Here is an 18,562-nt window from a genome sequence, read left to right as displayed (position 1 = left end):
CTGTATAAATAAAATTGACTCGACAGAAAAATAAATCTGCAACAATGTTGACGATCAAATAATTGTATATAAGCATAAATTAATGGTTTGCTGGTTGCAGCTTCTCAAATGTGAGGATTTTAAGACTGATTTTAGGACTGTTGGCCATAAAACAAGATATTTAAAGACATCTCCTTGGGCTCTTAAGAAATTATAACAGGCGTTTTTCACTATTTTCTGACATTTATAGACAAAATGATTAATAGAGAAAATAATCCACAGATTCATCAAAAGTGAATATAATTGTTAGTCGTAGCCTCAGATTACCAGTAAACATTTTGAAAATGCTGAAGGTATTTCATCATCCAACCAGATCCATTTCAGCTTTTGAAAGTAGGATTTAGATCCGTTACTACAGAGTTGTTGACACCAATCATGATTATAGTCTGACCAAGATAGAAATTAGAAGGTAGAATCTTAGTCTTGTTCATCAACACATAACATTTTATTAACAAGGATCCCTTAAATTAGTTCATCAACCAATTGTGGCCAAGACCTACTGAGCAGGACAGTTACAGTTAAAAAATAACTATAACTTTATCTAATGTTTTCTGTTTGACAATACTGTTTCTAAGTTACCTCAAACACATTTGGACATTTCTGTGCTGCAGTTTCGTGTTATCTACCAATATGTATCCACTGGGAACATTTGTTGGTCTTGCTTTAATTATGATTACCACTGGCTACGTTAACCAGGCCACTACTGCTCTCTTTTATAATTACACCAGACCAGCAAGAGATCCAAGCAGGTAAATGTGGCAGAAAAACGTCTCACCGTTTGGTTTCTGGCCGGCACTCATTCACCATTTGGGGAAATCTTCACCCAGTTCAGCCAGTAAACAAAAAAAATATTATTTGAAAATCTCCCTTTCAACTCCGGTGTGCCAAACAGCTCTATCATTTTTTATTAATTTATTTATTTGACTTCCTCTGAGAGAGTCATTCCTCTTTGGCACACCTGACTGAGGACAGCTACGTTCGTGGAAGACTCGGCCAAATCCCCGTCCGCCTCTAGAGAGACAGAAAGAGGTGTAGGGATGCTTTAGCTGACCACCGATACCGGATTAGACACTGTGCCTGCAGTGTGGCTGTCATCCCGCTTTGCTAACTGTGTCATCTCTCAAAGACAATTTCCCTAATGTATTCTATCTGACAGATGACCCATCTCTGTGATATCATTTCGTCTCCCGCAACAATAGGGCCTTCACCGAGCATGAAGGCACGCTCCTTATGAAATGACATTGCCTTCAGCGTACGTGCACACCCCCACACACACCCCCCCTGTCCGAGTGTCACAGATGTGTCATTTTTTTTTTCTAGAAGTATGATCTCGATTCCTGCGCTCATGAGGATTGTTCTTATCCTCCGGAGGACAAGAGGTGAAACAAAGGCCTAAATTGAACATGTCAACATCTTGTCTCCCTCCATCCCATTTTTTTTTAATCACTTTTTTTTCTAACCTCGCAGAGATCTTGTGAGGATGTTCGATGTCTTTTTATCTCATGGTCAATTCATAGTGGCTGTCTGAACTGTAACTGTAATATAATAAACAGTAAGAAGCAACAATTTGCTTTAAATGTTTGCAGTTATTGTTCATGCTCGGAGCCATGGAAAATATTCTTGGATTCCTACTAATGAACTGCTGAATGAGGTTGGCAACACATGACTAAATCTCATTGTGAACATGTTGAATAGGTAACAGCAGGTACAGCGGGTTGAATTTCAAGGTAGAAGGAGACAAGTTTGCAACCTTTTGTCATCTAAAACCGTTGTCAGAAAAATGACTTGGCCTTTTACTGAATCTTGCGGAAATATTTAATCCTGACTGATTGCTTGAAAGGCCTTTTCTCCTGGGGTTATGACATCGGATCTTATACCTTGTTCGGTGGATTCTACACTTGCATATAATTGCACACTAAAAGGTTTGCCCACATGTTGAAATAATGAAGAGATTTTAGCAATCTATTTCAGGAAACCTCTCAATGAAAGTCTCACTCGAAGATGCATTTCCTAGCAACACCCTTGGTTTTCTGATGTCGGGCAAACGTTTTTTGATGTCCTAGAATGTCTCATATTCTCAGTATCCAAAATCAGATGTTTTCCCTATCAGCTGACCTGCCTGATGGATAGTAGGGAGGTGCCATATCATGTAGTTCATCATAACATCAGTATAAATCTGCAGCCTCGCTCATGACTGAACCTCTGCACAACTGGATGCTCACTGTTGGTTCCACTATTGCCACCAACTGTGCCAGAAAAAAATAATTACTCCTAGATGAGTCATTTTACTGTTTCGGTTTGCCAGAGCTGTCTTTTTGTACTTTTTTTTTTTTCTTCATTTGTGTAATTCAGAGCAGTTTTAGAGCAAGAAAGTGAGACCTTCACCTCTTATTCGAACTGAAACATTTGCTGTGTTGCAATCCGAGGCTGCTGTCAGTCAATCAAACTTTATTTTAAACAGCACCTTTCATACAGTTTAGTGCGATTCAAAGTGTGATACAGATGGTTGACAAGCTCATAATAAGACAATAAATAGTAAAAGAGAATTTGAGAATAACGCACAGAACACACAAACATCTCTGCTTCTGTTGTGTCTTCTGTTGTGCTCCGTGGCCTTGTTCACACCTGCCATTAACATACGTCTCGGGTGATCCCATCACAAGCAGACAGCTCTAAGTACGTCTGTTCACGCCTGGCATTAACGTGTGTCTCCACATGCGCCTTGAGTGACCACTTGTGACGGCATCTCACTTCCTCGCTTTATATGCAAATAAACATCATTTCCGTTTGCAAAGACCAAACTCGTTATTGTTGTTTTTAACCGGTGGGAGGACCGGGGGGGTCTGGGTACTCTCTGTCCAAAGCTGTGTTTGATAACAGGATGAACAAATATGTGTGCCCCCTCGCCAAAATCAAATGCCCGTCTATTGGATCTAATGTTAATAAATGTTCTGTGTTTGTCTTCACATCCAAAAGGTCAGCTGTTATACACACAGTCCAGGATCACACAGTGAAATTGTTTTGGAGTAAAGCAGCCTGATAAATCCTGAGCTCATTATGTCGAGCAGCGCAAAACTAGAAACTGTAGTTATCAACTTGACAGGACAGAGGGAACTATCCAGGGGAAACACAATTAAATGTTAAGCTTCTGAAATATTTTAATAGACAGAAAAACAAGTTATTTTCTGGTTTTAGTTTAATATCTATTCCAATTGCCAATTTGAGGACAAGAACAGGGTTAGGGGAGTGGGGGGAAAAAACAGGAAGTGGATTTAGTTTGTTTTTTTTAATTCGCATGCATTTCTTTATCCTGTTATCAAACAAGTTGAACACAGCTTTGGACGGAGGGTACACGGACCGAGAGGCAGCGATGCAATTCCGGTGCCTAGTCTGCCAGAAAATAGAGGATGTCAGTTGCGTAGGTGGTCCTTCAGTGTGGCCCAGGACAAATTGCGTTCACACTGTTAAAAGAATGTGGCCACATGTGGCTCAGACCACCTGCGGATGTGGTCTGAGTGATCGGATCTCAATGTGTCTCGGGTGCGTTCACACCTGTGCTTAGAGCTGTCCACTTGTAATCGAATCACCCAAGATGCATTTTAATGCCAGGTGTAAACAGGGCCTATGATTGTATGAGACTAACACCTGAGATTTATCATCTCCCATAACAAATTGATGTCATGATGTGTTCAGTTGGCAAATCATCCATGAAAATAAGAAAAATACAACTCAGGACAACAATCTCTTAGATTTTAAGGTGAGGGGTGTTTTTTTTTTTTTTTTTTTTTTGAAAAGAAACCGTTTCCTCTGTATGACAAATTGTCAAACGCAGTCATCTCATCTTGTTTCATCATGCACCAAATATGTCAGTCCCACATCTTGTAGCTGTCTTGTTTTGCGTTGGTGTCATGTTCTGGTTTAATTAAATGTTAAACACGGTGTATAAAAACAGTTCTGATGGGTTTTTCTGCCAGCAATCCTAACGTGAACTCTGCTACAGCAGGGAAACCATCACTCACTCTTCATGCTAAGGCCTGACTGATGCAACATTTGCATTACACAAAACCTGAGCGGGGCCAGGCCCACCTAGAACAATAAGGATTCACAGTAAATGTTTGCAGCCCAGCTGAATCTTTTCACCCTTTGGCTTCAGCAGACCTCCTTGGTTCCCTTTTTAATATGCAGAGCTGTTGAAGTGCGTTTAAATTACAAAGGAAGCTCTTGTGTTCTCCAGGAGGGCTATTGTTGTCACACCTCATCTAACATGAGCCATGTTTCCTCCTTTGTTGCAGCTCTTGTGTGTATCCCGTCAACAATCAGATACAGGTGATTGGCCAGTGAAGTAGCCTGTATGCTCTGAATAGAGGCCTGACAATGTAAATCAGAGGAGGGGGAGCAGAGGGCCACTGGAGATCCACTCCTGTAGGTGATAGGGGTGTGCCCGAATACAAATGCATTATTCGGCAAAGCACAAATAGTCTGTTTTATACGAATATTTGTTTCATACAAATATTTTAAAAATTATTTGTTTTTGGGAAGAAAAAATAACATATCAAATAGCAGTTTGCAGGTCGGATACATCATTATCTCAGTCTCTCTCTTCTGCTCCACTGTTACATCTATCAGGGGTAAGTCCCAAGGGACTCTCCATCACCTGTTGTTCCCTTTCTCCTTTCCACAAAGTTAGGTTGCAAAAAATAGGCAATAAATGAAAAGTGCAAAGCAAGAATCACCTTTGAAGTTCTACTACATGTTACATGATGTGCTGTCTCTGTGTTATGGGTGTATACATAGGTAGAGGTCTGTCTGCAATGAGGCAATGAGTAAAGTTTTAGCTCAGTAGTCAGTGCAGTCGTCTATGATCTGGGAGACTCCAGTTCAAGACCTGGTGTGGGGATCTCCTTCGTAAGGTAGTTTATTCATGTAACACTTTAATTTTCTAAAATTAAAAGTGTAATAAATACAGAAACAGGATTTTTAAGCCTCTTTCCACTTTTATTCGAATACAAATACAAATAATTTCTCTGCCTCAACAAATACAGATACAAATGCAAATACTGGGCTCTCTGCACATCCCTAGTACGTGCTGATAGAGATACTGGTCATTGTCATGTTGAAAGCATTTGTTTTGTCAAGAAGGAACACTTTCACTACAAACTATAAACACTAGTATATAGGGTCCAGTGATTCACCACATGGAAGAATCCTATTCATTTTGGAGAATAATGCTATATTCTGATGGCGTGGCACTGTTGCGACCCGTGCTCCTGTCCTGTGCTGCAGTTTTTATGTTGTTTTTTTTTTACATTTGCTCGTCCCTCCAAACACTTTATGAGCCGTCTGTTATCAGACAGGCGCAGAAAATAGTGTCTGATCCAACTCACGTTCTCCACCCAGAGTTCCAGCTGTTACCTTCTGGTAGAAGATTCAAGGCTCCCGAGAGCAGGCTGAACTGTTATAAACGCTCCTTCCTGTTTATGTCCATTGAGCTTCTATACACTAACATAATGTAGATGTTGGCCATGAGGGTTGTGCAGTATGTCGCCGTTGTCAGGAGATGTTTATGTGTACAGGCAAACTGTGTATGTGTGTGGAAGCCATGTGCTGTTAAGATGTTGTTTTTTTTCTTTTACTATGCAATATGTATGATTTTATTTTCTGTTGAACTGCAGGACGGGGACATTGAAATATATCTTTTACAGCTTTGATGATGAGCCAGATCTTATAAGACAGGAACATATATTACACTTAGTCACATACATGTGTCTCCTTTGGCCAGATCACAGATTTGTCTTGGTTTTTTTAGGGCGACATGCAAATTTAAGCCCCACTGTAACCCGGAGGATGACTCTTAACTGTCTAATACACCAGAAGAACTTCCACAGTTTAGTTGCAGCAATTACAGTTTAAAGCAGCTGTAATAAATTTCTTTTTTTATGTTAACAATGTAATAAATGTAATGTCAGAGGCGTTGTCACTCGTAGTGATGAACCTACAGAGAATTATCACCCGACTCTACAGCTCCTCACAGCTCTACAGAGCTTTATAGAGAGTTTCAGCTATTGTTCAGCTGTCCGGCTGCAACTTTACTGTTTTGGTTCACTCTCAGTGCTCTCATAGTGTTGTTTTCAGTGAGAGCAGGCAGCTGCTTTAGACAGAAAGCTCTAAAAAGTGACTTTTTAGAAATCTTCTCAGCACCAAACAGCAAACAGACACAGTTAGTGACTAACTGGTGAACATAGTGGAGCATATAGCAGCTAAAGAGTCAGATATTTCCCTCAGGAGTTGATATAGACCAAAAACAGAGCTAAAAGAGAGTGATTATTGGACTTACATTCATCAGAATGGACAGAAACACAATCCTATATGATTGGTGATTGGTGCTCCATAACTGCTGGATGTGTAAAGAAGCAACTGTTTGATAACAAGTTCAACATATCATTTTATAATGTTATGATAAGACAGTGTTGTATTCACATCTTGTCTCTGTCTCACGCACAGATGAATTGCATTTATAGACTAAGAGCATGACAAGAGTTTTGCTGGTCTTTACAGGCCCTCATTCATGTCAGTCCCTCAAGACCAGGGCTCTCTCACCCATAGACATCATTCAGTGATCCACTGATCCAGGATCAGATAAAGGCTTCAACAGCTCGTCAAGTTGTAAAGATTACGTACGTGTCTTTTAAGAGACGGATGTATTTACACCTTTTTCTACATCTGGCTAGGACGCGTCTTGAACCCTCTTACGCAGCGGTTCGAACAGTCAGATTTCAGTAATCTCATTTCAGTTTTACACTTAGTTGATCTAAAAAGTTAAAGCAGTCACTTCAATCATTCATCAATCAATCATTCATGCCTCAGCATGGGCACAGGATACAGGTGTGTGCATCTCTAATTCAAGTAGACTTTAATAATCCAAGCTAATTGTGACATGTGAATGATGCTGGCTCTAAAGACACAAATACGGAGTAGTATCTCCCCAACATTTTGGCGGATCATGATCAGAATTATTCTGTGGGTAGATAAGACCTCGATGTACCTGTGTGCAGCGTACCTTGCTTGATGTGCCTGCACTTGGCCCAAAGAACTGCAGCTCGCAGCTATATTTTGCGTTGTATTATTTTTATCATGTTGACAGTGAACAAAGCCCCGGTTCTGTTCTCAGCCTTGCATGGATGCCTTATGTGGTTTCACCGAAGAGGGAAGCATTATTTATGGATTACAGACATGCAAATAAGCTGGATCTCCTGTCCGAGCACGACGTAGACCTAACCCGCCGCTTATCCAAAACCAAAGATGTTTTTCAGTCAGGCAGCTCTCGTACCAACAAGTCCAATAATAAATTTGCGTGGTAACACAAAGCCCAATGATTACGTCTTTGAACTGAGGATATGTAGACTGTAATCTTTGTGAGGCACCTGCAGTGCTCTTTACTAAAAATAAATTAATGCCACCTAAAAAAAGAAATGCGTGCACAAGTGCAGCTTCAAATGCCAAGTAGAAATCTTTTTTTTTTTTTTCCAGTTATTTCAAAGGACTTTCCTGCTAATATTTTTTTACCCTTTTACGATATTTCAGTTAGGGACATTTAGTTCTTGTTGGGGAAAATGTTATTGTGTGACTCAGAAAAGGGCAACGTGCACTAAGTAGTAATACTCAGTAACTATATCTTTGTTATTCTGATGAGTTGTTGTTACACCTTTAAAACCAGAATCCACTTTATAATTTCAACATACAGAAGAAATTTCAGATGATCAAATAAGGATTTGAAAGTCTGGGTAGTGTTTCATTGCATTACATGCCGTCCCTTTTTTTCTATCAGACTGTGACCTCTGTTCCGCTCAGTGTGGTTAATAGTGAAAGTTTTAGTGATACCAGAAACGTGCTTCTCCTTTCTCATTTCAAACCGCACCGTCAACATTTCTTCCTTCTATTTCCACATCGGTTAATAAGCTCGCTTGATGATGACTAATCCAATACAGACAAAATACATCAAATCCAAATGTTCCCTTTGACATGATGTGATCATTCAAAATCAGCTCAGGAGACGGTCAGACCGCTTTTGACCTGACATCCAGGCAGAGAGCTTGTGCAGATCAGACGTGTGTAGTCAGAGATTTAGTGTCACAATACTTGGATACGTGGATTCAGGAACAAGAGACAACAGGGGACAGACTGTCGGTTTTAAAGGATCTAACAGTCACTCTGGAGAAAGACAAACTTGAGTTACGTGTGTATTTCAGAGAAGGATTACTTCAATCCTTCCTAATTGTGTTGATGCCATGAACCACACCTATCTGACTTTCCCATGACTCCCAGCAAACCTGTCGCCTTCCTTAAGAAGGTTACATTTTCAGTACTGTTTGTTAGTTAGTAGGATAACTTTAAAAACCTGGTTAACAGCTGTCAGTGAACTCTGATGGAAAGTTAGACAATGAACCAAAGAACAAGTAATTAGTGCCTGTTCCTACTCCAAATGCACATCAGGGATTTCAAAATGATTTCAAAACATTGTAAGATAGGGGTTTTTGAACTTTGCTTGTTTCCTAGAAACTGCTGCACTTATTTGAATGAGAAACATCTGGCAGATGTTCGTGTCATGCAGAGCTGCAATAATTAATCAAATAATAAAATACTTGATCAACAGCCAATTAATCCCATTTGAGGATTTCCTGCTTAATAACTATTTTAATATCATTTTAATATCATATTTTTGTGTTTTGGACTGTTGGTTTGACCAAAAAAAGACATTTTAAGACATCAACTTGGACTCTAGGATAAACGTTTTTACTATTTTCTGATATTTTACGGACCTAACAATGAATAAAAACATAACCTGCTGTTTAATTAATAATCGTTAGCTGCAGCTCTACGGTCAGTGTCTATTTTAAAGGGGATCCATAGCTACGCACGCTCTGAGAGCTTTCTGTTTGCCTGCTTTTCTAAAAGATTTATGTCTCTTTCTGCTCTGCAGTAACGGAGTGGGGTGATGACGTGCGGCCCATCTCTGAAGAAGAGGCCATGGTCATCGTCAACCATCAGTCCACAGGAGATGTGTGTACCCTCATGATGTGCCTGCAAGACAAGGGCACGGTAAGAAGAAAGACAAATGTGTTACCTCATTGCATCCCATTTTAGGAAATCCAAGAATATAACGATGCTAAGGTTGAACGGGATGACATCAGCGGTTTGAATCAGCAGGACGCTCGGCCTGTGTTTTTGCTGAAACGGTTGCTGTCTGAGCATGTCTGGATATCTGCAAATAAGGAGCTCCTGCAGAATTACACAGAGCTCTAAAAACCTGTCACAGCCTGTAAAAGGTACAGTTTTTTTTTAATGAGCGGGTCCCCTTTTTTTTTTTTGCCTCTTGCACGTGCACACAGGTGACGCTCTGAACAGTTCTGACAATGATTTCATGCATTCGTGATGATCTGCGGGTGGTTGTCATGCGCCCAATTATGCAGGGAAAGGCAGGGAAGAAGACTATAAGCTAGTAAACAAGGATGTAAACAATGCAGGATACTTCAAAATCAGATTTGCAGACATGTTTTGTGGAAGGACGCTGAGTTTTGTGAGTAACACTCAATGTAAACAGAGTTTGTGTACAAGAAGGCGCCACGGGGCTCCTTTGATAAGTATGTGTGTTTAAAGATGTTTGTCAAAGGTTAGCTAATGTCTCAGTTGACAGTTTGTTTATCCAAATGACTGAAAAAAAAAGTGTTTACAAAAGCAAGGAATGCTATTCAAATAAAGAAAAAGTTCTCTTTGAACTGTCTGACACTGTTAGTTATTAAGTTATGGTCTGTGTTTGTCCCGTCACTATTGTATAGTGATGATTATCTTTTTTTTTTTTTTTTTAAAGTCAGAACACTAGAGACAGACTGCAGTGTAATATTAGTGCAACGTCATGCTGTGTTGAAACTTCACAGTTTGTGGGTGAGTGAGTTTCTCAGCCGACAACAGATGCAGTGCAAAGTTTTAAGCGGGAGGAGCGTTACATTCTTTGATACTGATCATCGCCAACAGATAAGGAAGCAAAACATGTCAAAACATCAGTGCATGCACACACACACACACACACCTTTACTGTTTCAGTATAATACTTATCTTACTCAACAAATCTTCATAGAAAAAGGCACGTCTGCTATCTATGTTAAGCTGCAGTGTGTCATGTACACTGACGTACATACTGTCTGAAAACATCAAACCTAAATACAGATCAACAACAACAGCTGTGTTGTGTAATTGGCTATTATGACATAGAAAATAAGCGATTACAGACAGAAAGTAGGTAGATTTTTAATATTTTAACTGTACCTGACCGTCTGTCATTGTTTCTCCCTCCTCACTACCATGTGACACTGACCACTCTCAAGGGCCTTTCAGAAAGTTCTTGGGGGATTAAAAAAATTTACTCAGTGTGGATCTAAGAACATAACAGAGAAAAAGATTTGACAATTAAATGGAACAGAAGTGCTGCAGAGGATAAGTGTTCAACTCTAGACTTTAGCGTCACTTTATAGCTGTACTGACTGACAGTTTGGGTTTTCTTATCAGTGTGGATCAGATGTCACAAGTTGACATGAGGGCACTACACTTTGTTATAAATCGGATGTTCATCGGTCACACACAGAGAAGTGGACTCTACTTCTAGAAAAATATTGTCAGCAGCTCAAGTGAGTTTGGAAATAGAATATCAGAGAAGAAAAGTCTCATTAGCCGTCGAGCCTGAAAGTCATTTTTCAATCAAGGAATCGCAACCTTGTACAAAATATCCTGGAGATCAGCTGTGAATTTTTCAGACAGCGGGGGCAGTTGTGTTGTATATATTTGTTGTTTTTTCATCATTTTTTCATTTTTTTCATAATTTTGTTGCATTGTTGTCTTGCAGTACAGTACAATGACAATAAAGCTTTCTTTTCTTATCTTTTTTTTTTTTTTTTTCCTTTTTTTTTTTCTTTTTGGCTGTGGCTGGCACAGTAACGGAGCTGCCGAGCTGCACTGCACAAACATGATGACATGATCTGCCTCAACAACTGCATCCCTGGCCCAGTTTATCCTCTTAGCACTGAAAGGACAGTAAGCCAAAGCTGCATCGCTGCAGGTCATAAAGGTGGAAGTGCTGAGTGGGGGCTGAGTGGGGTGTCGATGCCCCCAAAGTCGTGTGCTATTGATCATAGAAAAATTAAGGATTGAATTAGTTTATGTCGGGTTTGTTACAGTTGTTTATTTTGTTTCTCCTCTCTTTTCCAGGTGGTACGAAAAATGATGTGGTTGATGGACCATGTGTTCAAGTATACCAACTTTGGCCTAGTGTCCCTGATCCACGGGGACTTCTTCATCAGACAAGTAAGAGACACACAGTTGTTAGAACGGACATATCATGCACACTCTGCTCCGCTAAAAATACGCATCTAGTGTATTTTTGACAGAAGCCGCATCAAGCTGCACAGAGCAGACCAAGCCGGGCAGGAAGTCAGACACAGGAACAGCATAGAGGATCCAGTCAATTTTCAAAAAGAAAACAATCGTATATCAAGAATAAACACAATTAAAACTGACAAAAAAAATAAACCATTTAACCACGTAGCGTAATTAGCCATGGTGGAAGCACAAGAGACCAAATCAACAAAATCGGGCAGGCAAAACGCTTCTCAAACACTCCCGGTCAGGTATGACACCCTGTAGAGGACGGAACAAAACCGCGACGCAACGGTGCCCGGTGGTATCGAGCAGAAGACCCCACCTCCCGATGAGCCAACTCTGTTTTGATTGGCCAGCGGTTCAGAGGCTATGTAAAGGAATAGTAGACGTAGGATTTCAGTTCTTGTTCTTTACTCAAAATGAAAAATTCTCAAATTCATCGATACATGTTCAAGCCTGATCCAAAATATTCGACACATGGAACAACAAAGGCTACAGAACTGACGAGGAGGAAGTAGAGGGAACATTGTCAACAAAGCGTTCAGAGCAGTTGAAGCCCTGGATTTTGACTTGCAGAGAGCATTTTACATGCGTTCACCTCAAGATCAAAAGATGTAAGAAGGTGTGCTGACAAAGCTGTATGTAACGTTATAGTGTTTTAATATTTTTATTATCACACCTTTTATTTACTCGTCAGAGGTTGAACATTAACACGCTTTGCTTCACAGTCTTAACACCACACACATTCATAGACACGGAGCCGCCCAGCATGTTGTTTAGTTGGTAAATTAGCCTCAAAGCCACATCAAGACTCGTAGCCGAGAGACGAAAGACCTTTTTTTTTTTCTCACTTGTCAACATTGTGTTTTTCCCAGAATGTCTGAGGATTAAAACCATACACCTCAAGGCCCTAACCCAACTCTTTCAACCTCCCGGCTACAACTGGCCTCTTTTTTTACCGCGTTCCGCAAACGTGGAGCGGCTACCCATCTGCTCGTCCCAGCTGGACAGCAGATACGCGAGCAGGCTTCCTACGGCCATGGCGTCCTCTGAGAAAGATAACGGCAGCGGACAGTAGTGTGGGAGGGCTGCTGCTCGGCCCCGCTGGGTCAGACTGACCCTTTTTGTTGCGAGGGCAGCTGGAACAGAGCAGCCTGCTCTGACAGGGCACCTACTGGTCAGGGAATTCCTGGAATATAATGCGAGTTTCAGAGGTCGATTATTGGCAAATTAAGTAGATTGATTTCAAGTGTTATAAATTTGTTTGGGTCCTCTCCAAGACAGTAATGGCATCTACACTCGTCAGCCACTTTATCAGGAACACCTGTGCAATCGAATACAATCCAATACAACAGCTCTGCCATGAATTCTACATTCACAAAGATTATACATTTTCAGTTTTTGTTTATGTTGTCAGAAAGATGATAATTCTACTTTACGTTCATTATTGAGTTTGTAGTGGGTGGTGGTGGTGTACTGTTTCTAATATTTTGTCCACTCCATTAACATGCATGAGTAGGGCAAAATATCAGGAACACCGTCTTAGATGTTGTCTTATTTTCTCTGTAAGGGTAAATGAGACTCGCCGGCACCAACGATGTGTGTTTGTCCACATTTGCGTTTTTTTTTTCGGGGTCACTGAAATCCTTCGCCATGGAATTTCACATCAGGCGCTGTGCCGAGGGTGAAGCACCCTGACTGCAGCGGAGGGCCTGAGCATGCTCGGTCCTTTCCGTGATCCCCTCTGGCATTCTTGTGCGCGCATTCTTGACATCCTTCCCCAGAATACCTCACACATCCACACAGCGCAGCAAGCATCTGCCCCAGCCTCCCAAGCATCTGCTGTTCACTCAGCCCGGCAGACGTGTCTCCGGCATCATTATGCACAGCACAACACGGCACACTTTTGACGGCAGTAGCACATTTACTTGTGCTATAGAGCTCCAGTTTGACCTTATTGCTCGGTAATGTGGGTGTTCTCAATCTCTAAAACTGAGGAAAACCTTCAAATTCCACGCATACCTCAAAATGTAAAGCCATCAAACGTTGCAGCACATATTCTAAATACACTCAAATAACGCACATCACAGTTATCAGCAACCGTCGGCATGGTTTCCTGCTGGCAATCCAGCTGCCAAGTTATAGGAAGTGCATATATGAATGTGCAATTTTACACATCTGATATCTAAAAGTGTCAAATTACACACACGCATGAATGGGGCCTTGTTTCTACAACAGCTAAAGCCATATAGGAGTCAAATTGAATTTTACGGTCAACACGTGAAAAACACAAGTTCTTGTGAGAAGAAATTATAGGACCAAGATTTAAAAATAAATAGTTAATCCAAGGAGAAGAACCTCATCCTTGAAGCATTTTCTCTTGTAAAAGTGAAATAATACCATTAAAGCAGAATGTAAATCGCACATCCGTGTAGCTCGTCACACACTGTCTTGTCAGGCTGTTGGAAGAGTTGAAACTATTTACTCCGGCTTGTATTGTTTCTCAGACTGTTTATTTGAGCTCCTTATCATCTGTGATAGCGGTAATCTCGGTCGTTTGAAAGATCGGTCTGCAATCCGTTTCTGCTGTAAAGACGTCGGAAGAACGTTTGAACTCGCTTTCATTCGTCATTAATTAATTTCCTCTGTGGCATGTTACACAAGCAGAAACTCTTAACTTAGACAGACTAAAGTAAACAGACTAAAAGACACTCGCCAGCATAGCTACGTTAAGGCTACAAACAACCCATAATGCAACACGCTCTGTAGGAGCCGGTGTAACAGCTGTACTCTCTCATTCAAAAAAAAATCTCCGATCTCGTGAACACGTAATCGTCCAGTCCTCAAATATAAGACCACCCCACTTTTTCAAAAATGTTATTTATTAGAATAAAACGTCGTCTTATATTCAAGCCAGTACGATATGTTAGAGGATCTTCCTCTTAGGACAAGCGCTCTCTCTCTCTCCCCGCTACATAGACAGTCTGACTCTGGCTGCAACATTATGGAGTACACGCTCTTCAGGTCACGTGGCTCTCGTGGCTGCAGCAAAACCACGGCAACCGTCTCAAGGTCACGTATAGGATTTTGATGTGTTGAGTCTCCTAAACATAGACTTTGTAGCTGCAGCTAAGATTTATTCTACACTGATTTATTTATTTTTTTTGGTGGGGGGGGCAATTAGATCATTTTAGCCACAATTGTAGTGTGTGAAATAGGTTTAATGCATACAGCTGTATAGATGAACACACACGTGAGGACACATGACACACAGCCAGGCTATGCTAATGCATTTAAAATGGCTTTTGACCAGACCTAACTAAAAAATCAATGGCGCTCCTCCTCGTCCCGTCACTGCTAATGCTCTTAATGTTGTCAAGGCCATCATGCTTTGCATCCATTTTAGTCGTGCCATCAATGCTGCTCTGAGTGCTCCACAGTGTTACCGCTACTAACTTCTGATCTGTGTTTGTGCTTGTTTTTCATTCGTTTGTTTGGTTGTTTGTATGCGGACAAAACGACCCATCGTGTCAAGTTAACGAATTCAGCGTTCAGTCTGTTTTGTTTTCTTCGTGCAACAAATATTAGAGATAGTTTGTCTTTTGAAACAACTGAAACTAGACTGGAAACTTGTCTAAAAACACCATATATGTTTACATTTTTCTCAATGTTTGTTTTCCTGTTGTTCTCTCAGGGTAAAGCTCACCGGGACAAGCAGCTGTTCTACCTAAAAGATCACCTAGACAAATACTACCACAGCCGTGACAGGAAGTGGATAGTGCTGTTCCCTGAGGGCGGCTTCCTGCGCAAGCGGAGGGAAACCAGCCAAACGTTTGCCAAGAAGAATTCCCTCCCCCACCTGACCCACGTCACGTTGCCTCGTCTCGGGGCCACCCACGTCATCCTGAAAACCCTGTCAGCCCAGCAGGAGAACGGCAGCGTGGGCAGCGAGAGTGGGACCCCTAACCAGACGGGTAACTAGAACACACACACATACAAAACATTTATTTTATTTTTTTTGGATCTATAAAGCTCGTCCTTCTCAGATCAGGGTGGTATGAGCTAAAATTAACAAGAGTATTTTGAATATTAGACAGTAAGCGTATATATCACGGTATCTAAGAGAGAATGTGGGTTAAAAGCAGTTGGAGACTGTGGGGGAGTAATTAAAGTTATTATTAATTTACACATGTCTGTGTTTGTGAAGGCGGTTTTATACACGGTGGAAGTTAAGAGCTCATCACACTGCACAATCTGATGGCGTGTTTGTGTGTGTTTGTGTGCCATTTGCTCCATTTTCTGAAGACAGCTGCTACACAACTTTGGGATTTTATTTAGGATGAAATCTTTGTTGCGTTTTTGCAATTTTCTTTTCATTTCTCTGAAGAGGTGATGTTCATCTTTATAGAAATGCACAGTTAGGATTGGTTTAATGTTCTGTCGCCTCCAGCTTTTCTTATTTTAAGGACCGTGACTCTGCATTGTGATTTTTTTTTTTTTTTTTTTAATTGAATGTCGCATAATAAATGAAGGAGTTGATAGATTGTGAGACTTCATCCTCCCTGTTGCTACAAACTTTTCTTATACTTTGCATCTACTCTAATACCACAAGGGAAACCCCCTATTTCTTCTTATCCAGGCCAGCTTCTGGTGTTACTCACAAAAGTGTGACAACAGGGGTGACAAAGAGGAGAGACAAACCAAGTTTTATTTCAAATTAACAAACTTAACTATTTCCAAAAGAATAAAGATGGTGTGTGGAGGCGTGTAAGATGTCTATGGTCAGTGTTTGTTACAGGGATATTCAGTTATAGTGTCTATAATGTGAATTCTCAGATATTGAATGTTAATCTGCATTTTTCTGTAATGGGCCCAGTAATGTTTCTGTTAAAGCGTACTGCAGCATGTCACATGACATGGATAAGCTACGTTTGAGTCACACACACACAAAAAAATCAGGTTGTAAATGCAGTTGCAAGAACAATACTTTCCACTCATATCTTAGGATGTTTGATTTGAAAGAGAACTTATTTTAACTCTAATTATAACTATTCTAATTATCTGTTAACTCCCCCAGCTGTTTCATCTGTTTCTATCTGTGGATGTCTCTGCTTTTTCGCTCCGTATTGAGTGTTTTTATCAGAGTGATGGTTATTGGGGATGTTTGAACTGTGCGCTCTCACTCGTGCCTCTTTCCACCTTTTTTTCTGCCTCTTAGCCAGTCGATGATCATGAAGCCTGCGGGGGAAATTGCATTTTGGATGCAAATTCAGGAGGCTTATGTCCACCGAGTTACCGCAGTTACAGTCAAATCAAGCGCACCTGTAGAGCAGCCGCTCCACACTAAACTGATTTAACAGCTACATGAGTCTCGTTTTTTTGCTTGCAAGACTCGTGTTTTAATGCTGTCGTTCATCGTTTGTGATGTGAAAACGTGAAATAAAAAGCTTGCATCCTGGTGTTAGTTCAGTTATAAAATCCAAACGCACCGCGGAGCGCCTCTCCCGCCGGCTGCTTGACAGCGCTTTCAGTCACAGAGACGATCATACTGGACGGTAGAGGAGGAGACGGTAGAGACGCTGGTATGCGTCTATTTAAACAGGAGTTCAGTTGACTTCACTGTATTTAACACCGGAGCAGGAAACACAGTCACACTGACTGCGTCGCGTTGCTGTTCTCCACTTCCATCATTTCACACCGATTCATTCTGAAAGAGCAACAGCCAATGAGGAAACTCCAACAGTCAGCCAGTCGATCAATGCTTTAACTTTGCACTCATTCACTCACTCACTTGCTCACTCACGCACTCACGGTCAGCGCTGGTCCGTGGCCCATTCAGCCAAAAAGGCCAAACAGGTGCTGCTGCATTAAGCTAAATACAGCAACAGCTTATGTTTATCCAGCTTCTTAAAGGCTATAAATAAGTTCCATCATTTATAAAAACACAAATTCTCACCCTGAAATTGAGAATCAGGTCAAAGAGTAAGTATGTAAATGAGGCCTGAGGTCAGTCCAGAGAGAGCTTCAGAAGACCAGCTGCTGCTTCTTTTGCATATTTCACTGCTGTCAGATGAAAACTTCTCCATATGAACAGGAATCAGGATAAGGGACTGATTATTTCAGATTGATCGGATTTTGAATGTTTCATTGATTTAATCAATGTGTGATTAGATTTACTAAACACAAACAGAGCTGGAATTAGATTACGAGGTGTTCTTTGAAGTTGCAGGACATTTTTCTTGCTGAGGTTTCCAGATCTGAGAAAGCAGAAGTTATTTCTAGGGAAGTGTGGCAGGATTACTTCAGTCTCTCTGTGAACTCTCCCCGCTGCGGGGTGTACTGTAGTTCTTGATCGTATAGGGTCTTATGTCGGCAAAAGGCCAGGTATGGATCACGCTTCAAACGTCAGAGCATTAAATCATCATCCCGGTGTCAGGCTGTCCTCTGGGAGTCCTGCTTTAAATGAAAGGCGACTGGTGGTAAAGATTGCCAGGAGAGGAAAGGGCTGGCATGTACAGAGGTGCCAGAAATTGCATCAAGGTCCCTGATACCCCAGCGGTGATTTTCAGGAGAGTAATTTTTCTGTCAAGAGACGAACCCTAAATATAGCCAACGAGCAGGAAGATAACTCTGCAATTAACCTTTCGAGAGTGAAATTTCTTTTCTTCTTTTTTTTTTTTTTTTGTACACTTTTTATTTGTAACAATTTAAAAAGAAAAGAAGGAAGCAAACGTCAACAAAGCAGGAGAACAAGTGAGGTGAACGTTTCTTGTGTGTTTCTGTGTTTGCGTCCGTATTTTTTTTACATATATCCAGATTCAGATATGATGACGACGTCGTCGTTTGCGGTGAAGGTGATCAATTTCTCCCATTTTCTAGGAAAGGTCTCCCTTACTCCTGAGAAAAAACAGGAAAGTTTTGTTTGTCTCATGCACAGTCTGTCCCAATGATCAACAAGTGGCAATAACGAGCCGAGGTATAAAGCAATAAGGCTTTCATGCTACCAGGAACCAAGACAGGAGAACTGGGACCCCTTTAAATCCAGTGAGTGGACAAATGTAGAAAATATGTTTTAATCAGCAGACTCCAGATAGCT

The 18,562-nt window shown here is 40.9% G+C and overlaps 1 protein-coding gene across 1 annotated transcript in view; it reads left to right on the top strand.

The window, feature by feature from the left end:
• lpgat1 (lysophosphatidylglycerol acyltransferase 1) overlaps nucleotides 1–18,562 on the top strand; it is a 52,923-nt gene that overhangs the window by 10,235 nt on the left and 24,126 nt on the right. The window contains exons 3-5 of the mRNA XM_067572327.1: nucleotides 9,017–9,135; nucleotides 11,296–11,391; nucleotides 15,161–15,440. Of these exons, the coding sequence (XP_067428428.1) occupies nucleotides 9,017–9,135; nucleotides 11,296–11,391; nucleotides 15,161–15,440 (495 nt within the window). The remainder of the gene's footprint in view (nucleotides 1–9,016; nucleotides 9,136–11,295; nucleotides 11,392–15,160; nucleotides 15,441–18,562) is intronic.

This window comes from Thunnus thynnus, chromosome 18 (genome assembly GCF_963924715.1).
Source record: "Thunnus thynnus chromosome 18, fThuThy2.1, whole genome shotgun sequence".
Taxonomy (NCBI): Eukaryota; Metazoa; Chordata; class Actinopteri; order Scombriformes; family Scombridae; genus Thunnus; species Thunnus thynnus.
The sequence above is the reverse complement of the archived record's forward strand: the minus strand, read 5'-3'. Positions and strand labels throughout refer to the sequence as shown.